This window comes from Tenrec ecaudatus, chromosome 9, assembly GCF_050624435.1.
Source record: "Tenrec ecaudatus isolate mTenEca1 chromosome 9, mTenEca1.hap1, whole genome shotgun sequence".
In the NCBI taxonomy this organism is placed as follows: Eukaryota; Metazoa; Chordata; class Mammalia; order Afrosoricida; family Tenrecidae; genus Tenrec; species Tenrec ecaudatus.
Genome location: NC_134538.1, coordinates 106389547 through 106415321, shown reverse-complemented (window position 1 = coordinate 106415321; position 25775 = coordinate 106389547). Strand labels below are relative to the sequence as shown.

Sequence of the window (25775 nt, the reverse complement as noted above, 5' to 3'; positions counted from 1 at the left end):
GCCAGTCAGGGTGCAGGGTAGCAGCAATGAAGCATACAACTTTCCTCTAGTTCTTTAATGCTTCCTCCCCCCACTATCATGATCCCAATCCTACCTTACAAGTCTGGCTAGACCAGAGGATGGACACTGGTACAAATAGGAACTGGAAACACAGGGAATCGGGGGCGGATGATCCCTTCAGGACCAGTGCTGAGAGTGGCGATACCAGGAAGGTGGCATGAAGGTAGGGTAGAGAGGGGCAACCGATTACAAGGATCTACATATAACTTCCTCCCTAGGGGACGGACAACAGAAAAATGGGTGAAGGGAGACGCCAGACAGTGCAATTAATAGGGAAGAGCAAGGAAAAAGAAAAGAGGGTGAGAAGGGCAAGGCCACTTGAATGCCATCTTTGTCATGGACTTGCCCTGCAGAAACTGTTGAATTTGTGTCTATTACATTTGGTCTATTCTCCACATCAACAAATAAAACACATTTAGAAATGGCTGCTTTTATTACCTTTATTTACTACCAATATTTTTTATTGTAAGAAGTTGTACAAAAGATATGACAAATATACAAACCATTCTCTCTACTCACTTCAATTTAGCTTGTGAATATGTGATAACAAGGAATTTGACAGTGATGTTTCGAAACCAATTTAAAAAACAACAACAATGAATTCCATCAGCTGACAATAAATACCGACATTTGCATTCTAGCACCCAGTACGACATCAGTTTCCAAAGGATTATTGATCTGTAATCCTCTGAACTTTGACATGTTACAATTGCCATTGAACAGTCACCACTGCCGTTTGCCCTCTCCAAACCAGTCAGAGATAAGCCCAAGCTAAAGCAGCCACAGCCGACCTCAGAAATGTGGGTCATAAAGCATCCCTGGCTTGATGAGCTTCTTTTGAAAAGAGATTTCTAGTGATGGAGCATTTAATACAAAGTTTTGTGGTCCTTGCTTGGGTTACATTATTTTACCTTACGTAAACACACTTCTAGTTTTTCTTAAGTCAAGAAAGGTTCTAGATAAACTGACCTGTATTTCGATCTTCCTCCAGGTCCTGGGGTGAGGTGAACAGTTGACATGCTGGGTTAGTAACCGAAAGGTTAGAGGTTCAAGCCCACCCAGAGGCAAATCAAAGTCAACTTGATGACAACTGAATTTCTAAGAGGAAGCTGGAAGAACATTCAGCTCAGGAGGCTATGAAGAAGGTAACTTTAAGGTGATTCTGTTTGTTTGAGGAGGGCTTTCTGAATGGCATGGTTGCTAGAGCGAGATGCTCCTGTCTAAACCCGAGCCCATTTTCTTCTGTGAAGGCTGAACAATTCAAATCTGTCGGAACGTCTCTGCTTTCAGGCGGCTGGGCTGCACTCACACTTAGGGAGAGAATGGGGTGGAAACGCCCCGTGAGGGTGCATCCCCAGGTGTACCCGACAGGCCAGCTTAGTCATTCGCAATCTTGTACACAGAGAAAAGAGCAGAAACAATAACTAACACCAAGTCACCTACCCAAATTCTTAGGAGACTGTTTTAAGCAGTGAATTTCCACCGCTCCTTTTACCCGCTGAACCCCAAAGCACCAAAAACAGAGCATTTTTGTCGCAATATGGCAAACGGAATGAGAGTAATTATGCACCTTGAGGGAACACGCACCCTTGTGAGTCTGTACCCTGACACTGACACAGCAGAATGAGTTTCAAGTATGAAGAGCTACAGTAAAACATGGCCTGTGGGTGGGTGGATAGAAAATACCAGCCTGGAATGTGGTTTGTGTTCTGGCTTTTTCTCTGTGTCCCACAGTCTGAATGGCTAACTCGGTTTACAAAGCATGATGCACACCAAGAAGCTAGAATGCATGTGTCGCTGGCGTCACGAGCACTTGGTGCCCAGCATCAGGAGCCTCTCGTGACAAGTGTGGCTAGCTGAAGGTCAAGTCGGGATGGTGGCCAGGTCTAGGCAGGCACCCTCACAGCGTTGCTGTTTATAGTAGCTTTCATCATGCCCCAGAGGCCCTGCGGGCGACAGGGGTGGAAGGAGGAGCACTGTGGGCAAGCCAGGATGGTGGCAGGGGACAGCAGTGAGGCGGGTGGAGGGAATGTGGGGGGTGAAGGCGCAGGTGGGGTAGTTCATCCTGAGTGTGCCTAGTCTTGATTAACATCTGACATGCATAACCTCTGCACCGAAACAAACAGCCCCAAGGTCCAAATTAAGATACGCGCCCTCTGCCCACACAGACCAAACTGGTGAAACATTTTATAAGGCAACATTGGTGGTGGGGAGGTGGGGGGCAGTTTGCCTTGCTGCATAGACCAGATGGGAATGCAGGCAGGCGGATCCATTTCACAGAGAAAATGTGCTTTTCCACAAGTGGGAAATGTGAATCCTCTAGGCCTCTCTGGATCAGATCTGCACCCCGCGGGAACAGAGACTGCGCTTCTCCTTTCAACACATACTTTTCTTCTATTCCACACACTTGCCCTTTAACCTTCAGAACAAACTCTAAATGACCAGAAATGTAACACGTTTTTGAGGTGTTGGAGATGCTCGGTTGTTGCAGACTCCCCTCGTGCAGGTCACCCCCGTCTATGGTACAAATCCAAGCTGCCTGAAGAACACGGAAACTTGGGGTTGTCCCTCCGACACGTTCTGGAAGCCTCGCTGTGCAAGCAGACACAGTTCTGCTTCTACAGAAACCTCCCACACAGCTCTCCTGCCACCAGCAGTACCTGTTCTCGCTACTGCACACCACCCCCAAGAGGGCACCTGACCTCCTAGGCGAAGCTTCTCACACCAGACTAGAAGGCTGGTACCGGACTCCGACTGGCAGCAACTCTGATGGACACTTCACAGAATTCCTGACTTAAAGCAGTATCTGAAATGCTCTTCGAAATTTAGTTTTTATTCCGTTCTTTTACTACACTATAGTATATGCATATTTGACAAAAGCAATAACTATGAAGTCTTTTGCTTTAACTCACTTATAGAAGAATAAAACCCCTAAACACCAAAAAAAATACTATAACTATAGACTTAGATTTTACTAATCAGGCTAAAAAAGCATGCAGCTTATTGGGGGTGGGGGTGCTTAGTCTACTTTTTCTTTTCCTAACGCCTCAAGACCATGGTAATGAACATTAAATGCCAAGTCCTATTGCTTCCTGTCTCCAGTTGCACTTTCACAGGACTAGTATGACTCAGAAATAAATAAAACACATGAATAATAATAGAAATAATTTATGTAGATGCAGTACTTGAAATAAAAATTCCCCATCTTGGTAAGCCCTGGTCTTAGGCGAGCTGATTCTATTAACTCCATGTACTAATACGTTTATTGCTGGTCATAAGGTAATAACTGACTACAAAGTGAGTGAGTTATTCTAACATACATGTGGTCACCGACCTGGAACGAAAAGATAATGCGATGCCCTCGGGGACTGAAGAGTGACTGCTAGAATCCTTTCACTATTCACATCTGAAAGCCAAGTTCAGAGATGCTGGTGATCAGGGCAATGTTGCTGACAATATATATCACTGCAGTCCATAGATGGCAAGGTGAAGAATTCTCAGGCAAAGGTACAAGGGATACCTTCCGCACCTTACCCGAAACACATCAACGGCATCTGGCTAGAAACCACGGTGAGAAATGAAATAATTGTGTGGTTTGATGTATCTAATGCTAGTCATGGTTCTTGGAAGTCAATATATACAGATAGGTGACCCCCCTCCCCCCAAAATATAAAGGCCTCTACAAAGGAAAATCCCTTAGCATATAGGATCATTTGCTTACATAGCTTTAATTACCTGACACAGAAAACAGAGAGGGAACTTGAGAGTGAGGGCCGTTTTGTCAACTGAAGCTGGCGCCGGAAATGTTTTTTTTCCAAACAAAACCCTTTCCAAGCATATCTTTTGCCATTACATATGTAGCATGGTAGAAAATAAAAAAATAAAAACATCTTTCCTGCTAATTATATATCTTCTCTTAAAAACAAAACAACAACAAAAAAACTGCGCTTAGAGATGCTTGGCAGGAGCCTCTCCATCTCACACCCGAACTTTCGGAGGGCGGTTTGATGGGTGCAGAGGGCACCTGGTCTGTGCCTCTGCCCCAGCAGCAGGGCACAGGGTCGGTATCTGCTTTCGGAGCTGACAGGGGAGCGGCGGAGGGCTGGGTCCGCCCTGGCCGTGAGGCTGTCGGCGTGGACCAGAGTTCAAGGCCGGGCCGAACCCAGCCTTGCCTCTAGTCTAGGGCTTTGGGGGGACATTTATTCCAGAGGGATTTCGAGCCGAGGGGTGAGGCTGATGGTTTCGGAGAACTTCCTCCAGCCCCCTCCACATGTCCCGCTCCCCGTGCGCAGTCACCTCGAGTCAGGAGGAAAGCTAAGCTCGTGGTGAGTGGAGAAACCGCAGGGAAGCGGTTGTAATCCACCCCCCTCCCAACTTCTCAATGACACTGTGGACAAAGGTGACTTCTCATTATGAATTAAAATCACCTGGAGGATAACGGGCCTCTGAGCTGACCTGTGATTCAAAACCTCAGTGTAACTGTATGTGCGTGCGTGTGCGTGTGCATATGTGTAGCTACATATATTTGGAAGTAGACAGTTGCCAACCAAAATTTAAAAGTGGAGACATGAAAGCTACACCTTGAAGTTACTGTGCTCTTAGACAGTTCAGACGTGATGGTTCCCTGTGAATTTACATTTGTGACTATGCAATATGTTAAAAATACTTTAAAAAAGAATCTGAGGGTTGTTTCAGGGTAGCAGTTCTTTAGAAAAAGTAGGATCTACTTGATTATGAATCTAATGGATTGTTCTCATTGGGCTGGCAGTTTAATCAGTGTATAAAGGCCCCCGTGGTGGGGGCCGGAAAAGCAGCAGTGGGGGTGTTCTGATGGGGACCACTAAGGAGCTCTGCGTTCCTAACAAAACTGGCTCCGCAAACGCGGGCAGACTGTTTAAGTTATAAGCCTTGTCCATCTTTGTAGCTTTTGCCTTAGAGAAGGCAATTAAAGAGACCTTTAAACCTTAAAGAAACCTTTCCTGAAGGAATAAATGACCAGGCTCCTTTTTTAAACCGACTTAAATGATCCACATAGCGTTACTGTCCTTCCCGGAGCATATTTTACCTGTAAACAAATGTTCAGAACTTAACAAACAAGTAAACTTAAGTGACGGAACATCACGGAGACAGCCGTGCTGAAAAGCAAGGGTAAGGCCGGAGTGAAATAAGCACAGAAAATGACAGCCTGAGGTCGGCCCTGCGGTCGGTGTGAATTTACAACCAAGGCTTTGGGGGCAAGGAACAGCCCCTTTCTTCTACCGACCTTTTACCTTGAAATCACTGCAACCGTGCTCTTCCCGTTGCGTGAACTCAGGTACCGCTCTAGCTTACTTTCTGCAGGGCAGAGCATCAGCGTAAGGAAACACAGACATGAGAGCAGTCCATTCACTTATCTGAAGAAACGGCTTGGGAAGGCTGCTTCAGAGAAAAGCGGGTTGCATACATATGTAAATTGAGATGGAAAGACGCACGCTGAAGAAATCAGCCTCTGCTTCGACGTTTCTGCTGTTTTTGAAGATCAGAAGATAAGAGAAGGCCAAAGGAATATTTTTGGTTTATTTTCTAGGGGCTGGGGGTGGAGGGTGGGAGTGCAAGCTAGGAATGCTTGAGATAAATGAATGGATGTGTTAAATGGCCAAAAAAGTTGGTTGAGAACTGCACTGATAGAAAAAGGGGGAGCCAGTTAAGAAGCTTCTCATCCCTCTGAGGAAAGCACCATTACTTATTATCTAAGGACTTTAATCGCCTGACAGGCTTTCGATAGCTTCCAGTTGTTTTTATTTACTCCTGCGGGAGAAACCTGTAAATATCTTGTGTATTGTACACTTGAATGAATTTAATGCACACTGTATAATTAATCAATGTTTTTGAATGAAGATAACACTTTAAAAAATCTTGATGGCAGAGAAAACATGTCTTTTTAAAATCTGCTTCCTTTTATAAATGATAAACTTTTATATATGTGTATATCTACATCTAGCTCTTCTTGGGGATGTGTAAGATTTAGCTTTATGAGGTTGCTTCTTCCCATGAAGGGAGGGAATATGGTTGCCAGCTCAACCTGTGAAATTATAACTGTGCCGGGAATTGCTTCTCCATAGAAACTGTCTTTGAGTGTACCAAGTCCACAGTTATCAGGTTATTTTATTATACATTATTTCAATCTCTTTGTTAATGACATACTCATACATCCTTCAACATGGACTTTGAAATGATCCTTCTTTGAAAATCTTTGTCTTCTCCAGAATTGCCTCTATCCCTGTTCACTGCTTTGTGAATCATTTTTAAAGACTTACACTCATTAAACATCTTTATTTTTACCTGCAACAATGCAATACATGCATCCTTTTGCATTCCACTGATAACTAAACATTATACTAGTATCGTCTCTTGGAGATGGGCAGTCTGTTGGCGCAGCACAGGTAAGTAATGATGGTGCGTTATGGACTTTAACATCATTCTTTCCCGCTCCCAGCTTTGCAACAAAATCCCGCGTTGGAAACTGGGAGGCCCTCTCCTGTGCTGAGTTGTCAAGCTGTCACTTAATAAAAAGGCAGCCATTCTTTGGGGACATAAATTTATGACATTTGGGAGGCTCACATGATTTAATTTCCTTAATGGCTATTACTGAATGTAAAAAGAGGCACTATCTATGAGAAGTAGCTATAGTTACTTATAAATTCAAATAACGTAATTTGAGGCTCAAAATGTTTGGTACTATCTAAGAGTTTTCTCATCAGGAGACAGTAGTACCTCATTCAGGAGGGCCACTATAAATTCCTCTATTAAAAGGAGCATGTAGGATACTGTCTGTGCAATTTTTACTTCCACCTCAAATTAAAATTCTGAGAACATATTTTTAAGTAAACAGTTCCAGCAAATCACCTGGGGCGAAATGAAAAGGTGGCCGTTTGCCGCGCTTCCCAAGAGAAAAGCATGCGTTTGAGGGGCTGCGATGCCCTGCGCGTTCTTCCAGGACAGCTGCTTTCACTGCACCTGGAGTTCAAAGGAGGGACAGCGTGGGAGGGCCCTAACCATTGGGTTCTCATAAGCCCTTGCCAGTTGAGTTCTTAAGGTTAGGTCTTTATTGCCCTTTGTCACGCATAACTTGTGACCCCTACATGGACAGGCTTCCTCTTTTTGCTTCTAGTTAGTTACTCTACCCTGCGCAAACATCGTACAGAAACGATCAGGCACACTCTTGCATCGGTCCTTGTCAGAGCCTAAAATGTGCTTTCGAATCTGTCACTGTACCTTTACTTGCTCCGAGTTGCGCCCGGGGAGCCCTGGGACAGCAGGACCTGGTCGGCAAACCATTGCCTGGCTGCAGGCAAAACTGTTTGAAACCATGTGCCCCAGACGGATAAGATGTGCTCACGGCAAACCCTTGCTCTGGTGTCGAGCTTCCAAGAGCCTTGGCAGCAAGGCTGCGCTGTGGGATCTGGGTTCCGGAAACGGCGAACACGATGTACAAGGCAGCAGAGGGGTGCTCCGCACACCCGCCCACGCGAGGGTGGGGAACAGACACGGAGGGGAGCACGCCAAGGCAAAGACGCCCGCTCGTTCTCTTGGCGCAATCGGGGAAGGGGCCAAGACTCAACGACAAAATGCGTGTACTTTGATTTTTCTTCACAAATGCCACTGAGAATCAAGCCAAAAGCATATGCTAGGAATAAAAACTGAGCTATTTGTCTAAAATTCTAAAGAATGATGAAAAAAAAATTCCAGTTTAGAACAGCTGCGTTTTTCTTGAGCTAATTTAGGATAAACTTTGCAAAAGCAAAAACTCAAGTTATGTTGCTCTAGCAATAGATACTAACAGCCCTCCCCCCAACACCCCCCCCAAATGAAAACTCACCAGGAATCTGTGCGAGTGCTACGATTCAATTTGTAGGTGCCAACCAAAGTCCCTTTGTATTTTGGTCTTCGCGATTCACGTTTCCAGGTGAGGCTGAGGACAATTTGCCTTGCATGCTCTCAGGTCATTGCCTCAAGCACTCAGAGGGATGACAAAACGTCCACTTTGCAGCATCGCAGTGAGTGGGACACGGCCTTAGGGCCCAGCTTTCCATCCCGGGGACTGTGCAGTGAGAAGTCCCTCCTCTTCAAACCACCGAATTATAGACCAAACGTTACCAGGAGAAACGTTCCATTTCTCTGTTCTTCAAATGGCCATTTGCAATGTCAAGCTGTTGAGAATCCAGTAAGGCTTTAACGATGCATAAGTATCGTGAGTGAGGCAATGTCCATTCTTAGAATCTCCTGTGAACATGGTCTCAGAGTTGTATGCACTTAAAATATGACTGAGAAAGCAAAGGAAGCTAGATGTTCCAAAAGATACATTGCTCCTGCGTGTCCTGCCGGCTGTTTGCGCACCAAACCCCGGAGGTGGTCCAGAGGGTGAGGGGGCAAGGAGGCAGGAGACCAGCCGGAGGACGAGCAAAGGCGCTCTCCATGGCAGGGGCTGGCTGACTCTGCAGAGAGCTGAGCCGTGCTGAAGGCGCTTAATGGGCAAGCGTAGCCTGGGGAGTAGAGAAAGATCACCTGATAGGGTAATCAAGACCCCTGAAAAAACATCACCTCAGATACCGCACCGGTGATCTAGTCTAGAAAAATGTAAGGCAGTAACAGTTTGAAGTGGTCCACGTGTCGGTGACAGGGTGAAAGCAAGCATGCTGCTCATTTCCTAGGTAATGCCAGTGAGTGCCGTGTGGGAAGATCACACTGGAGGGGGACATCTGGGCTTTGCTAGGCCTGTGGAACGGAGGCCGGGAGCCCTAATCGGACTGTGTAGTTATGAAAGGTTCATTGAATGAAAGAAAGCAGGTGGTGTGTGGGAACAGCTTAAGCAATTTGCTATGAATTACGTAATGGTAGCAGTAGATATTAGGGATGCTGGGGCGTAGAGAAGCCGGACATTTTGCCAGTCAGGCAGGGCATGCGAGAGCACAGTCAGAAGGGGGCAACTGAAGAGGCAGTCTACCCAGGGAGAACTACTCTCCAAACGAAAGCAGGCAATCACTTCTGATACCTCTCTAAAAACTAAACAAAACAAAAACAGGTAACAAGGAAAATAAGCAAGGAAATAAAGCAGGTTCAAACCTGGATGAAGCTTCCGCTAACTTTTTTTTCTCTCACTTTTACCTATTTGAGGTATACTCCCTAAATCTACAGCAATTAATAAAAAGCTTATCAGGGCATTTCCCAAAAGAAACAACAAAGTATAGTATTATACAGAAAGTTAAAACTGACTTACAACAAGTGACTTCAGCTTCTCAAAGAGTAAATAGAATGTGTGCTTTTAAAAAACAAGTTTCTTAAAAGATACTAGGATTTCCCCCCTTCTTTTCCTTTTCCTTGCTATGCATATAAAACTTCAACTAGATAGTGAAATCTTTTACTGCTAGCAAGTCTACTGCTTTTGACTAGAAAAGAAATGCCGAGGACATTCCTAATTCAAAGTAGAATGCTTTCTGATTTGAGAAACCCATTCTGAAAAATCACCTTCGATTAACATTTATAAACCCCTGTGAGTCTTTAAAATCCAATTATTCTATGTCGCTTACAAAAAGTAACACTTTTAAGAGATCAGAGAATATGCGTCTCTCTCTCTCTCTCTCTCTCTCACACACACACTCACTCACTCACCCCCTCTCTTACTCAAAAGTACCAAATGAGGCCCCCGGCAGCTGCAGAGAGATTACATCATAACTCAGCTGTGCCCGGATTGCCCACGTCACACTGGCAGCATTCAAGGTTAGAAAAATGAAATGGCAGCACAATTGGTCAGCAGCTTCTCTTCTGGAATTTTTCCAGGTTCTTGAAACAGACAGACAGACAGACAAACACACAAACGAACATAAAGCTGCAATCATGTTTGCATTGATTTCAGAACAGTAAACTAGGCAGTTTCCTTGGAGAAGCAGAGCCCATCCAGAAGACGGCAGCTGGAAGCCCTCTGGGCGGTGGTCCTCATCAGCCCTGCGGGGTCTTCCCAGGGGCACCTCGCAGCCACCAAGGGTGTTATGGGTACAATCAGCCCTAGGAAGTCGCTGGAGCCTCAGGCTGAGTTCAGCTCCGAGGTGTTCTGGTCAGGCGGCAGGTGGGAATCCACGTTCTCCTTGCATCTCTCCAGGTCTCGGAAGTATGGGTGAGACAGGGCAGTGTAGGCAGATATTCTTTTGGCTGGATTAAAGGTCAAGCATTTCTGTGGTAAAGACAAAGTTATCAGTTGACATAAACTAGGTCAATGGACACGTGCTCATGTGCTTAGCCACCTTCCCACGGCCATGCACTCTGTGGCTGCTAACCAAAGGGCTGGCTGCGGGAATGCAGGCAGAGGCTCCTCAGAGGAAAGGCCCCGCAAGCGCTCTCCCCAAATTAGCCACTGAAAAGGCTACAGAGCACTTTGACACACATGGGGTTGCCATCAACTTGGCGGCGGCTGATGTAATAATAAAAATGAATATTTATTTCAAAGGACACAAAATAAACACACAGACAGGACTCAGCATTGTGTGCCCCAATGTACGGGGGTAGCTATGAATGGGGATGGCCCTGACGGTAGTGAGGTTAGTGTGGATAACGGATCAAGTACTCCGTGGGAAAAGCTGATGCCTTTTGGATGGCCCACACCCAGGAGCCCTGGTGCCGGTTATGCCTTGGGCTATGAACTGCAAGGTCAGAAGTTTGAAACATCCACCACCCAACGGGAGACAGGCTTTCTACTCCCACACAGATTGGCAGTCTCAGGAACCTGCCGGGGCAGTTCCACTCTGTCCGACAGAGCACTCTCAGGAGGAAACGTCTCAATGGCAGTGACTTGCGTGGACTGTACCATACCCAAGACTTAGCTCCCAAGCGACGGTGGGTCCCTGAAAATGATTTTAATTGATTGATCACGAATATACTTTTACTTACATAGTGATGAGTTAATTTTGTGCTATCGTCAGAGACCTTATGCTGAGTTTTACCCTGCCTTAGGGTTTGTCTATGAGCAGGGGACAGAAGGGGCTGCCGGGTTCAAATGTAAAGAAGCAAAGATGCCTGTGGGTGAAAACCTCGAACTGCAACTGAGTGAAAATGTGGTCGACACGATACACGGGGGCCGCGGTGAACGACTGGCTACCTCTCCAGCACATGCTCCCCTCAGCCCTTGCCGCAGGAGGAGCGCTTGGCCTCTGGCACGGAACTGGATTTGGTCAATGGGATGTGGTTGGCAGTGGCAAGGTCCAAGTTCCAAGCCCCTCGTAGGTTTCTGCTTGTCCCTCTGCGAACACCCACCTCCACTGAGAGGAGAAAAGGCTCCGGAATACACACAAGAAGACCCTGCCAGGGAAAGGACTGTTGGCTGGCTGTTCTGCAGCAAAAGATAACTACTCTAAGGACCGAAAGTTTTACCTCAGCCTCTAAAAGTGGTCAGTTGGCAGAAACCCCCAAATGGCTCTCAGCAATAGCATCATGTTTGGAAATACCAGGGGGTGTACCACCCCACCCGAAAAAAAAAAAGACGATTTTTTCCCCCAAAGCTATGTATTTGAATTTTTTTTTGCAAAACAACCTTGTCACCTTCAAATTACTCTCCATTACCCTTAATATATTTGCCAAATCTGGAAACATTTTTCAACCTCATCTGTTTGGATGGCTGACAGCACCTTCCTCGTTTCTTTTCTTCATCTCTTCTAGGATGTCAAATCACTGTCCTTTCGTGTTCCTCTTCATTCGCAGAAAGAAAAAGAAGTCACGCAGAGTGAGGTCAGGTGAGTAAGGCCAGAAAGGCAAGTTGTTTTGTGCCTAAAACTGGTACACTGCTAGCCGAGTGAGCAGGTGCATTGTCATGGTGGCAAAACCAGTCTCCCATCGCCACAAATCAGGTCTTTTTGATCACACACTGTTGCACAATCTTTTCAGAACCTCTAAACCAGCGGTTCTCAACCCGTGGGTCGTGACCCCTTTGAGGGTCAAGCGACCTTCACAGGGGTCGTCCGATTCATAACAGTAGCAAAATTACAGTTATGAAGTAGCAGCAAAAAATAATTTTATGTTGGGGGTCAACGCATGAGGACGGTAGGAAAGGGTCGCGGCATTAGAAAAGCTGAAAGCCACTGCTCTAAATAGAAAGCTTAAGTAACAGTCTGACCTGGTGGAATGAACTCCAAAGGCACTATCCCCTCACATCCAAAAAATAAAAAAGAGCATCGCCTTGATCTTTGATTTTCCTTGATGAGGTTTATGAGGGCCAGGTGACAGAGGCACCTTCCATGGCTTGATTGATGTTTGCTCTCAGGGTCCGAAGAACAGTACTGTGCCTCGTCACCAGTCATGATCTTGGAAAAACTAGTCTGGGTCACTTTGGAGCTGTTCTTTCAAAGCACGGCATGCTTCCGCTCGACGCTCCTTTTCCTGGGCAGTCAGAACCCGAGGTACACATTTCACAGCGGCCTTCTCATTCCCAGATCTTCCACGAAAATTCACTGAACCGAGCTCCAAGGTAGTCCAGGTCATTCATTCAGGAAGTTCATGGGCATCCAGAATGAAGTTTGTCATCCTTAATGGGAAAAGCACTAGTACACTTGAGCTGTCCTTGTCAGCTGTGCTCAACATCACAACTGTTTCTGCACATTTTTCCTGAGCAGGAAACAAAATTTCACAGCCTCACGCTGTTCTCTTAAAGCGTCCATCACAAAAAACGAGGTTCAAGTGAAACTGCTTTCATGAAACAATTCACTGTGACGGGAGAGAACCTTCCCAGGTGACACCACTGGGTGCACTAACTCAGAGCGAGTTGCTGGATGCTCTCCTAGCAGGAAAAATGCATATTACAAAAAAATCTCCATTTCCATTATTTTGGGGAAGGGGTGTACCCCCTTATAAGCAGCTAGCCTTTGAAGCTAAACTCCACAAAGGGGAGAAGCCGTAAGTCGTATGGGTTTGGGTTGATTAAAAAGAAGTCTTGCAATGGTTAATGTGAATTTTACGTTCTATATATTTTACCACACATGTGCATGCAAAATCTCCCTCTAAACTGTACCACATTTAAATATGCACACAGAAACATTTACAGATGTGTACATTAAACTCTATATGCACAAAGGACTGAGGCAGTTGGTAAAGAAAGCATTTTTCAGATAAAGGAAAGATCAGTCTTCAAGTGCTAGATTTTTAAATGTTAATTTTTTTCTTTAAAAAGAAAAAAAAAAAACCCAGCAAGCAGCAAAACACAAAACTCTTCCTAAAATGCCTTACATACGTTTTCTTTAGTAACAAGTTTTCAATAAGGGCACCTGTGATCCAGGCTGGATGACCCTCCTTCCTGGTCTTTATGAGTGTGAACCTGTGAAAGTCTCTAGAGCCATCTGGGATCTGAGGTCTTGAGCTATCCTTTCTCCAACTATCCCTGGATACTAGGCTTTGTGGTGAATTTTGCCTTCTGTTTTGTTTGCTTCTTGTTTTCTTCCCCCCCTTTAGCCCCCCTTGCTTTCTTGAATCTCTGGGGCTACTCTGACTGTCCATACCCTGCCTTCCCTCTTTGGTTGATTTTTCTTTCTTCCTTCCTCTTCATTTTCCTCCTGCTCCATCTCCAGCCTGGCACTAGTGTGTGGTCTGACTCAGAGCCAGCACTCTCCACGGGGGACCCCAAATGAGCACAGGGCAAGCACATCTGCTAATCTACCCCAGGGCTTCTTGATGATTCCCGCTGCGGAAGCTGGGCGACATTCTGGCTCGCCTCTGAGTGTTTTGGTAGCTAGAGAAGTGGGATGCTTCGCTGAAGATGGTTATTATAGTGACTGTTCACCCAGAAGTCCCGTCTAAGAGAAACCTTACCCCACGGCTCTGCTTCTCAAAAGGGGAGCCCAGGGATGCTCTATGGCACCAGATTCTACCCCTTACAGCACAGCTGACTGCATCAGGAGCATGACTGGACCCTAGGTAGCAACCTACGTTATGGCTTGGCAGAAAAGCTGAGGCAGGTCAGCCAGGTTCCTCTTTTTAGGGATTTGATGTCGACAACACTCCATAAAGGTGGTTCAGAGCTAAAGGATCCAGGATGTAGCTGAAGCTCTGTTAGTCAAGGGGAGCAGACAGAATGACAGAAGTAATACTGAGATAATCCCCATAACCCTGAGGCCAGAAGAACTGGACGGTGCTCAGCCTATTACCAACGGCTCGGAAGTGGATCACAGTAGATGGTAATGGAGGAAATTACGGAACAGAACTCAAAATCATAAAGGGAACCAGGCTTATTGGTCAGGGACTACAGCCCAAGTCACCCTTCAGTCTGGACCTGAATGATCAGTCATTCAAATGAAAAGGGCAGCATTTACGCAAAGTCGGAGGCTCAGGAAAGGAGACAGGAAAATACAGATAGGAAGTGGGGATAAGCAATAATGCACGGAAGGGATTGAAGTAGCTGAGCTAAAACAAAACATGTATAAATTGTTCAGTGTAACACTGATGGTCTGCTCGGTAAATCTTTGCCTAAATCACAAGTTTAAAAGGTCAGGAAGAGAAGCAATGTGGTAGCGAGAGGCGTCCAGGCGAGAGAAGAGCAGTGAGAAGGGCAGGGGAAGCACAGATAAGACAGAGAAAACTTACACTCTGGCTCTCCAGGCCCAGACCACATGAAACGCTCTTATCAACCCCCCTTTCTTGAGGCAAGACAAATCTGTGTCTTATTTCAAGCCAAAGCATCTTCCTAAGCAGCAAGCGAAGCATCGGATGTGTCTATATATGCACGAGCTCTCTTCCCAGTAAATGCTGTTCTTTAAAACCCATTTATTTTCGGAGATGTGAGCCAAGGTCCTAAGTGAAGGAGAAATCAATGGTGGGCAAGGCCCGTGGCTATCTCTAGCCATCACTTGGCATTGGAGGAAACGTTTGCCCAAGCGTCAGGAAATGAGCTACTTCCACGTGAAGATGGGGTGCTGGGAACATCCAGGGCTGTGCAAACATGCACATAGTAACGTGCAGCTATTTCCACAATGAGCAGACGCCTAACATTTCTGCTACGGCCGAGGACTGAATGTGGGAGTCAGTTGACCCTGATGATGGGCACTGGCTCCTTTGAGCATGCGAGCCCCCTCATCAAGACTTCAAAGGCTGTTCCTTCATTAGGTTATGGGTAACTGCTAAACACTCAGCAGGGCCCAGATACCACGAGCAGTTCCTGAGAGGTCTCCAAGTACAAGGCCAAGGTGTACGAGTTTAAGACTGAAAGCACTAAGTCAGTTGATTTCGACTCAGGGTACTCGGTAGGATTTGCGATCGCTGAGTTTTCAGGAACAGATTGCTAGGCTCCTCGTCCTTGGCACCCCTGAAGAGACTTAAACCTCCAATCTTTGGGTGAGCAGCAAGGTGTGTTAGCTATTTGCACCCAAGGACTCCAAACGAGGCAAACCAAACTGACTGCCATCGAGTTAATCCAACTCCCAATGACCCTGTTGGGTGGAGCAGAACTGCTCAGGGGGTTTCCGGGGCTATCTGGCTTTATGGAAGCAGACTGCCGCCTCTTCCTGCCACGGGGCAGCTGGTGGCTCCAACTGCACCAGGGCCATGACCACTTCCCTCCAGGCTCCTTACACCAGGAGCTCTCTATCTTAGTGAGGCACTTTAAATGCGTAACAGACATGAGTAGAAGGAGTACTTAGCAATTCAGTTAAATGCGCATGATGCATTAATAGAAGGGGTATGTAGCAGTACAGATCCTTTGAAAAACGATCTTCCCATCATGTTCCTATTGAGGAAAAGGCCTACCAAAGGAACAGTCAAGCTGCTTAAAGGTCAGGAAACTGCAAAGAGGCACAATATTTACTTCTAAGGAAGCATGTGTCCAAATGAATTAGCAGGCTTCTAAGGCTGCATTCAAATGAATGAAAAGATAATAGATAAAGAAGGTGAATTGGAACTTTTTTCTTTCCAAACGAACTGAAGACATGCCACAATCAAGAGCCACCAGCTCTTGCCACAGGTGTGGAAGTGGATGCTGTGGAGACTGTGATACCCCCTCCCCCCAGCTCTGTGTGGCTAGGGCTCATGCAGTCTGGAGCCATTGCTGCATTGACTCTTGTGCCTACCACCCAGCTTGGATAGGGCAGGCCTCATCCACCAGTATTGTGTGAACCAACTAGGCACCCCATGAACTTACCAGAAGCAGGTCTTTGCCTTGCTCGTCGATATCGGTTACAAACTTCTCAATTGGCTGGGGAGGTTTTGAGTGGAAAGCCTGCCTGGGAAGGGCAACATCTCTAGGCCAGTCTTCTTCTCCTGGGAGGCCGATTATGCTGCGAAAGAAACACAGGTGGACCAAGGATTAACTGCTAGACTGAGCATTTTCCCCATCCAATTCTAGATCAAGGCCAAGGCCAAGGCCAAGGGGCAGGCACAGAGCCCCTGGGAACCTCTCGCTTGTGTGGCGGGCAGGGTTTCTCACGATCTCTTAGCTCTATTACAATATGGTCCGCAGAGGAATTTCCAACTGCACTGGATACTCTCGTCCCAGCGGCAGCACTCTGGCAGTGCAGAAGCTAAGCTACAAGGGCTAATGTAATTATGGCACTTTTTAACTACACGGACGCAAGCCCTGACATAAGCGGCTATGTGTGCTTAAAGAAGACCATGCAGGCGATCCTATCTTCCTTTATGGTCAAATGCTTTTGTGCTTTGGGTGGACATCCTGGCCCCAGCATGCCTTTATCATGCTCATCCAACATGGTTGATTAGCAATCCATGTAGTTGAATTTTTCATTCTAGAAGAATTCCCCAAACAGCAAAACTGTACACACACACGAGGTCATGAAGTATAGCAATCATGTCCTGGGCAAACACCTTTTTATAAAGGAAATCTCCCACATTCAAAAGTGATCTAACAACCAATAGGAAGGGAATCACATGTTTTTTGTAAGAGTCAGTCTGGGTTCAGACGTGGAGAGAACATCAGCTTTGGAAATAGGCAGACTGGGACAAAATGCTGCACTTGCCCACTCACTGGCTGTGTGACTCTAGACAGAAACTTAACCTCTGGGAGCCTTGGCTTCATATGAAGACACTGATTTACAGCGGTGGTGATTTCTATAAAGTATGTGGCACAGCGATGGCTGAGTGCCAGTGATGCCATTTCTCTTGATTGCGCGATCGCTGGTGTAGCAAATGCGCAGTACCTGACAGTGTCGATACCTTAGTGCGTTGCCCATTATAATCTAAGGAGAAAATAATGTTGCTGTTGTTAGGCGCCATCGAGTTGGTTTCGATCCACAGCACCTTATGCACAGGAGAACGACACGCTGCCCAGTCCCGCACCATCTTCATCGCTCGCATCCTTGAGCTCATTGCTGCAGCCACTGTGTCAATCCATCTCGTCGAGGCCTTCCTCTCCTTTGCTGTCCCTCCACTGTCCCATGTGATGTCATAGGTTTCTCATGCGTGACAACATGTCCAAAGGATGTAAGATGAAGTCTCACTATCCTGGTCTCGAAGGAGCACTCTGGCCTTACTTCTTCCAACACGGGCTGGTGTGTCCTTTTAGCAGTCCGTGGCACTTTCAATATTTTTCTCCAGCCTCACAATCCAAATACATCGATTTGTCTTTGGTCTTCTTTATTCAATGTCCACCTTTCATATTTATTACAATATTTGGATTTGTCTTGGAGCTGCCCTTTGAAGTTTTGTGTTTAACTCTGTGACTTCATTTCTTCCATTTGATTTAGCTATTCTAAAATTCAGAGCACATTTCAGATTCTCTTCTGACATCCACTTTGATCTTTTCTTTCTTTCCTATCTTTTTAATGGTCGTGTTTAGTCCAGGTAGACTAGAGAAACAAATTAATTAAAACTCATATGTGTGTAAGAGAGTTTTATATAATGGGTAACTATACATTAAGAAAACAGCCCAGCCCAGACCAAGTCCACAAGTCTGATATTAGCCCTTATGTCTGATACCAATCTAGAAAGTCCTCTTCAGACTCATGAAACACATGCAATCACGTCAAATGCAGGAAGATTACATGCCAGTGGGTTGGAAGTCTTCTGGATCCATGTGGCTCCTCCAGTTCCCAGGACTGCATCAGCCCAGGGGAGGTCCATGTGGCTTCTCAGGGATGTTTCACAGGAAGTGAGCCAAAAGAGAGAAGCGTCTCCTGCCCCCAAGGAGGAAAACAGGAGTTCCCAGAATTCTCAGAAGGCCATACCCACACAGAGGTCTCATTGGCTAGGTCCCAATCGACAGACTAGACTCCACCCCCTCACTCTTACTCCTCTGAAATCGCAAATTGATACCAGATTCTGTAACCACCACAATGACCTTCTGCTTTCTTCATGAATGACACAGTACTGATGTCTCCTCACAGCTCATCAGGCCTCTGTCTTTCGTGGTCAATGCGTTCAATCAGATCTTGAGATGGCCTCGACATCCAGATACGAGACACTCAAGGTTGTATTTTGGCTCTCGTGGATTTGTTTTAATTTTCTTCAGCTTCAACCTCAACGTGCATATGAGCAATTGATGGTATCTTCCATAGTCAGCCCCTGGTCTGGTTTTAGCTGCTGGTATTGGGCTTCTCCATCATTTCTTTCCACAGATGTAGTCAATTTGATTTCTATTTATTCTATCTGGAGATGTCCATGTGTATCGTCACCAATTATGTTGTTGAAACAAGGTACTGAAGCAAGTAGTTGGTTTTGTAAAATTCTATCATGTAATCTCCAGCTTCATCTCTATCAAGTCCATATTTTTCAACTGTTCCATCTGTTTTCAACTTCTGCATTCTAGTCACCAATAATTATCAATGCATCTTGATTGCATGTTTGATCAACTCCCAACTGAAGTTGATGCAATTCTTCATCACTAGCTTTTGGGGTTGGTGCATAAATAATGATTGGATTTCCTTGGAGGCAGGTAGATCTATTCCTAACACAGTATTGTACTTCCAGACTGATTTGGCCATGTCCTTGTTGACAATGAACGCCATGCCATTCCTCTTGATTGTGTCATTCCTGATAGGATTTTCTCATTCAAAATGGATAGCAGCTCAATCAGCTCACCAATGCCTAGGATATCAATCTTTATGCAGTCAATTCCATTTTTGACTACTTCCAATTTTCCTAAATGCATATTTTGCACATTCCGAGTTCGGCTCACTAGTCAATGTTTGCAGCTGTTTCTCCTTATCTTGAGCTGTGCTCCATCAACAGATGAGGATCCCGAAGGCTCCACTCCCACGGACTTCACCCGACTCACGTCACCATGGTCGACTCCACTCTGAGAAAGCAGCTCCTCTTCTTCGTCACATGTCCAGTGCCCTCCGAACCAAGGGCCCATACTCTGGCATGATCTCCAGCAATGTGCTGCTTCACCCATCAGGCTTTCAGTAGCTGATGATGTTTCAGAGCCATGCCTAAGATGGTCAGTGGCTTCTTCAGCTGACTTGGGGAGCTGAGTCCTTCACTGTTGGCTCTTCATCTGGAAGCGCCTCTGAAACCTGCTCACTTTGAGTCACCCTGTTGGCATTTGAAATACCAGTGACATCGTTTCCAGCAAGACACAAGCCACTATAATACAACCAACGGACAAACACATGGTGGATAATGTTGTGACTAATCCAAGTATTTCCTCTGGAGAAAGACGGAGCTTTCTACTTCTGTAAACAGTTACAGTCTCAGAAACTCACAGGGGCGGTCCTACCCTGTCCTGTGGGGTTGCTGTGATTTGGAAGCAACTTGATGGCAGTGAGCGAGAGTGAGAGTCAGTGAATCCAAAATACATAGGGGATGCATCACCACAACTACAAAAGTACAATGGCTCGACTCCCACCCGTGTGCGCCCTGGGGTTCTCCACAAGCAGCAGTAAGCCAGTGGTTCTAGACAATGTTATTTAGCTTTGACCGAGAGTTTCCTATGAAATGTAATGTGCAGGAAGTTAAGCAGGTTTGAATCAGGGAAATTAAGGGAGGCAACAATTTATATCTCACACATACTTGTGTTCATGCGGAGCTGAAAAATCACAGTTCTGTCAACAGCAAAATGTTCTGGAACATGACTGCTCACATAGTGGCCAACTAACGTCAGTACAATCAAACGCTACTGGCTGCACTAGGGGCGTCTCCTTGGTCTGCATTTGCTGGTGTCAAGGCCCACAGAGGCGTGCTCTCTGGACTCAATTTCCTGGCTCTGGGAAGATTTGGTGGGGAAGGTCACAGGCTCTTTGCCTGACTCGGCTCCCTCTTCCCTAACTTTCTCAGAGCCCACGGCACAGGCCTCATCCGTAATGAGCAAGCAGATATGCCAGGAGACACATGCAGCCTCCTAGGTCTTGCCTGTCACACAAGCTGGGGACCACAGCCCACAGCGTCATGGACAGACTCACAGGGATGAACCCCCTGGGACATTTGCTTTAGCTACTCCATGATCATGAACACGTTTCAGGGTGTCTTCTGACACCACTGGGATCTCTTTGATCTCTGATGGGCAGTCACTACAGACACTGAAGTTTGAGCACCATGAGCCTGGGTTTTAGCAGCAAGTCTTGGAAGAGGGGCAAAAAGAGAAAGCAAAAACACCACTATAATTATGAAATTAAATAGGCAAGTGTCAATGTTTGGGGGGAAATGGGGCAATGCAGCAGGAAGGACGAAGAATGCTTATCAATGACTTTTTTTACATGTTCTTTCATTCACTTTTAGTCCTTTTTATATCAGTGTTTTGCACCGTAACCTGGAGATTGTTAAAAAAAACTTTTAGAACTGTTGAAAATGACTTCATTTTCAGGTCCGAATATACCCAGTTCTGAGTTAAATCTAGCACATGTAAGAGACAGAGGATGGGCATGTGTGTGTGCACATGTCTAAGTTGTAAGAGAACATCTAGCAATACAGGAAACAAGATGACGGAAGTCTTCAGGGAAACGGAATGTTTCTGGACGTCTGTATGTTCTGGTGTGTACAGGAATGTGGTTATCGTGTGGCGCATGACTAAATGCATCCTTGTATCGTTGAGTCAGGCATTCTGATTCCTGTTATATCGGATGGGAAAACTGAGCGATGACACAAGCTGCTCAAGTCACACAGAGTGAACTCATCTGAATCCATCTACTGAGCTGGTGCTCCCCCTCTGAACCCGGGATTTTGTTTTCATTTCACGATGATCCTGCTCCTAAAAATGCACTCCAGTGGCCGTCTGGTGCTTAGCCTGCCTCTAATCAATGGGGCCCCAAACAGTTTCACTTATCTCAGCTCATCCCTTACCTCCTGGACTTGCTCGGAGGCGAAGGAAAACAGTGAACCCTGTATTTCCCAGGCTGTCCTTCTGCTTTGCCTCACTGAGAGCTATTTCAAGAGTGCCCCCAACACGTCCTTTGTCTGCGATCAACAAGCATTACTGTTTGCCATATTCATGAGAATATGGGAAACCTTGAATCCTGCACTTTCCTGTGCGTCCTAATTTAAGGTGAACAGACATCCCAATTTTTAACAATTTGTCCAGCGTCCCGCGGCATTTTTTAAAAAGTCCAGATTTTTGGAAAGAATGCATGACAAGCTAGGGTATACGGTTTTGGGCAGCCATGTGGCTATTCCACCAGGGTATGAGTTTTATCAATGGTGTCCCACTTTACCAATGTTAAAATCTGGTCACCTTATCCTAATTGCATTAACCAATGGAGATGTATGTATCTTCTTGTGTTTCACAACAAGGCTTGCTCACTGGGATAGTTAGCTTATCGTCCCAACCTGGCCGATAAACACATGTGGGGTTAACGGAAGAGCGGTGAGCCTCGCCTTTAGAGTTCTCAGGTCTGTTGCTTGGTGATGGTCAGAGCAGGGTGCAGCTGCCTTAGTCAGTTAACTGCCTTTGCTTCCAAGGCTCGCTTCCTGCAAGACATCCCTGAGCAGAAGCCACATGGACCAACCGTGATGCAGCCCTGGGTGCTGGAGCAGCCGTGTGGAGACCGCCCCCAATCCTGAGGTGATTACCCTTCCATGGACTCGGCTTTCCTCCTGCAGGCGCCATCATTTCGTCTCTTTTGTGAGATGGAGGAAGTCTTTGTGGATTGGTGGCGGACATATGGGATAAAGATGGACTTGTGGGCTTGGGCAGCTCTGGGTGGGGATGTTTTCTTGATGTGTGCTTAACCTTTATACAGCAGCATCCAGTTTCACTTTCAGAGTAGTTGCTGTTTTTTGAAAGTACAAATCTTCCTATGCTCAGAAACATTTTTCCCCCTTAAAAGTATGTAAAATGGCTTTCCTTAAAAAATAATTTTAATGTCCAGTATGAACGTTTATGGCCCATACAAGAGCACTGTGAAATTCTGATAGGTCCATTAAAAAGTGCTGACATCAAATTTCACTGTGTTTGGACAGCTGACTATAAGCCGTAAAAGCTGACATTTATACTGGAAAGACTGACAAGGCACAAATCCTAGACATGGCAGTGATAGCAGGAACAGAAATGAAATGTCAAGTTCCTGAGAAGTGACACTAGGGTGCAGCATTGTCCCTTTCCTATGGCAGGTAACGCATTAGGAGGAACTACGATAATTTTGGTGACACAATTATCAGAAGCCAAGATACCAAATGGTGCTCAGAAAGCACCAAGCACATAAGACTTTCTGGCTTCTCTTCTCTTGGCAACTTGGAGTGCCAGGACTTTGACAAGAATTAAACTGTCAATGCTCCCGTGGCTCACCTCAATGTTAACCAGGTGTCTCCGGTGAACAGAACTCCCAGGTGGTGTCAAGTGTGAAGAAGGAGAGCCTTTGATGCCTGGCAAGCTAGTTTCCGTAAAGGTGGTTTTTCCTTTTAAAGGAGCGCCACTGACATGAGCATCCTCTACAGCTCCCTCTTCATGATCATAAGCACACAAAGTATATTCAAAGATCAAGGGGAAGAAGAGACCCCATCTCTTCTTCAGAAATGTGTATCATATAGTTCACATCTATATGTTAATAGACCTTGATCTCCAGAAGCAAGGGAGCAACATGATGCTTTTCCCTGAATTTGGCTGTCTTACAGATGTCGTCAGTAATGGCAGTTTCCCCGGATTTGGGGAGCCACAGACAATAAAATTAGCAAATGTTCTTCACGCTGTAAAAGCCACTGGGTTCTGACTTAGTACCTTCCCTGGCATTAACAGAAGCCTACTGGAATGGCTTCCAATCACCAGAAGAAAAAGTCAGGATCTAGTTTTACTCAGCCATGCTTGAATACAAAGTACAGTGTTGAAAGCATAATTCTGTTCTTTAGGGGCACTTAAAAATTAGTTTATGTACAGTTTCACCAATAAATAATTCACATATCATACATTTCACCAGTTCAATCACATTCATAAGAGTTCTGTAATTGATGTGCATTGGGTCTCTAGTCAAGTCCTCCTTCAACACAAGAACACTTTGTTCTAACAATTCGGCATTCTGTGACGCTCACCTTCCAGACACAATCACTGAAGACAAAATGGGTACATAAGCAAATGTGGTGAAGAAAGCTGATGGTGTCCAGCTATTAAAAGATATAGTGTCTGGGGTCTTAAAGGCTTAAAGTTAAACAAGGGACTAGCTAGCAGAGAAGCAACCGCCCACATTGAAGCACACCACACTATGTGATCAGGAGGTGTCGACAGGATCAGGTATCAGGCATCAGAAGACCCAAAACAAACAAATATATTGATGCAAATGATGGGGTTTGGAGAGAAGACCCAAAGCCCATCTGTAGACAATTGGCCATTCCCTCACAGAAGGGTCACAAGGAAGGACTGAGTCAGTCAGGGTGCAGTCTAGCACCGATGGAACACACAACAGTCCTCTAGTTCTTTAATGCTTCCTCCCCCCAACCTCCTCCCTCCCACTATCATGACCCCAGTTCTACCTCACAAATCCAGCTAGGCCAGAGCATGTACACTGGTACAGATAAGAGCTCTTGGTACACGGAATTCAGGGCAGATAAACCTCCCAGGAACAGTAATGGGAGTAGAGATACCATGATGGTAGGGGGAAGGTGGTGGGGGGCGGGGGAGAAATAGGGAATGACTATAATGGTCAACCTATAGCCGCACCCCCTCCAGGGGACAAACAACAGCAACGTGGGCTAAGGGAGACAGAGGACGGTGCAAGACATGAAGATAATTATAATTTATCAGGGGTCCATGAGGGTGGAAGGGTGAGGCGGGGGGAGAGAAAAGAGGAGCGAATACCAAGGGCTCAAGCAGAAGGAAAATGTTTTGAAAGTGATGGTGGCAACGTATGAACAAATGTTTGATACAACTGATGTGTGGATTGTTATAAGAGCTGTAAGAGCGCCAATAAAGTGATTCATTAATTTTAAAAGAAAAGAGTTCTCCAACCAAGCCTGTAATCAATTCCATGTTATTTTTCCTTCCTTGTCCTCAGTGTCAGCTCTTCACTTCTCACCCACCTCCCTGCCACATCCTGTACAACTCTTAATCTGGTTGTTGTCCCTATAGGTTTACCTATTCTGGGGTTCACATACAGAAGAAAGACGAACAAAATCAAAACAAAGCACAAGCAAACAGCCCACCAGCCAGGACAGATTGAAACAGAAAAAAATTGGCAAAATAGAAACTATTAAAACAATTATTCATCAGATGAAGAGGGAGCTCAGTGGCAAGGCGTCACATCTTGACTCGACCACAGTGGCAGCTTTCTTCCCAGTGTGTATTCCCTCTCACACAAGGTCTTTTCCATTTGGGGTATTTGTTGTTGTTAGTCTTAAAAGACTGCACATATCAAAAATAGAAAGAAAGATAAAACAAGACTACACATATACAGATCACTGGGGCTCCTAGAAAGCAAAGATTCTCAAACTTATTTGGCCTTCTACTCCCTTTTCGGGGGGTGGGGGGGAGCAACCACAACCCAGTGTCCCTAGGAAACGAGAGAGTTCTGTATTAGAGCCCATAATCCAGGTTCAGGTAGATATCTGCTTTTGAGCACCCCCACCCCGCCCCCAACTGTTCAGAACCCCCCAGGCTAGTGGCATCCCCTCAGAGAGCAAGGGTCGGGGGTCTTGTTGGACAAGCTCTCCCACCTTCTTCCTACTCCACCTTCATGCTGGTGGGGCTTACAAAACTCCGTCACACTGCATGCTTGGCGGGGAGGAAAGTGCCTTTACATTCTAGAAACAAGAAAGCACCCACTCCCTCACATGCACAAACACGGAGACTTGAGTGGACTTTTGCAAACCATCAGGTACATCCAGACACCTGGACCCAAACCACTTGAATAGAAGAAGGGATCTCACGGAGAATGTCTGCAGAGATTTCCTTTCTCATCTGAAGGGGCAGAAAGTCCAAACAGATGACAATGACTAACCCGACGAGCTGACAGTGTGAAAGCACTTTACTCGCTCAGGGAGGCAGTCGTTTTGGCATGCAGCGAGGGTGGGGTCCAGGGTTCTCTTTTCCTATTGAGGTGCTCCAGGGGAAAACGTGACAGCGGAAAAGTCAATCTGGTGGCCGAGGCTATTCCACAGGGGTGCAATCCACTGGGCAGGGACGGATGGCCTGGCCACCAAGCACGCCACTGCTCACGGTGGGTGCATCTGAAATGACCACAAACATACAACGCGTCTGAACTAAAGAGCCAGAACTCCGTCAAGCAAAGAAAGCAGAGCAGCAAAAGCAAAAACAAAACTCTCCACACAAGCGCATACAGCTTTCAGGGCAGCGTAGGTAGGCCACACGCCCTGCTATCAGGGCTTCTGCATCCAACAAC

At 46.0% G+C, this 25775-nt stretch overlaps 1 protein-coding gene across 2 annotated transcripts in view; it reads right to left on the bottom strand.

The window, feature by feature from the left end:
- Positions 1-485: 485 nt before the first annotated feature.
- CDK6 (cyclin dependent kinase 6) overlaps positions 486-25775 on the bottom strand; it is a 247220-nt gene continuing 221930 nt past the window's right edge. For both annotated transcript variants that reach the window (XM_075558414.1, XM_075558415.1), the window contains exons 7-8: positions 16205-16340; positions 486-10267 (exon numbers count right to left, since the gene is read on the bottom strand). In XM_075558414.1, coding sequence (XP_075414529.1) covers positions 10121-10267; positions 16205-16340 — 283 coding nt within the window. In that variant the 3' untranslated portion in view covers positions 486-10120. The remainder of the gene's footprint in view (positions 10268-16204; positions 16341-25775) is intronic.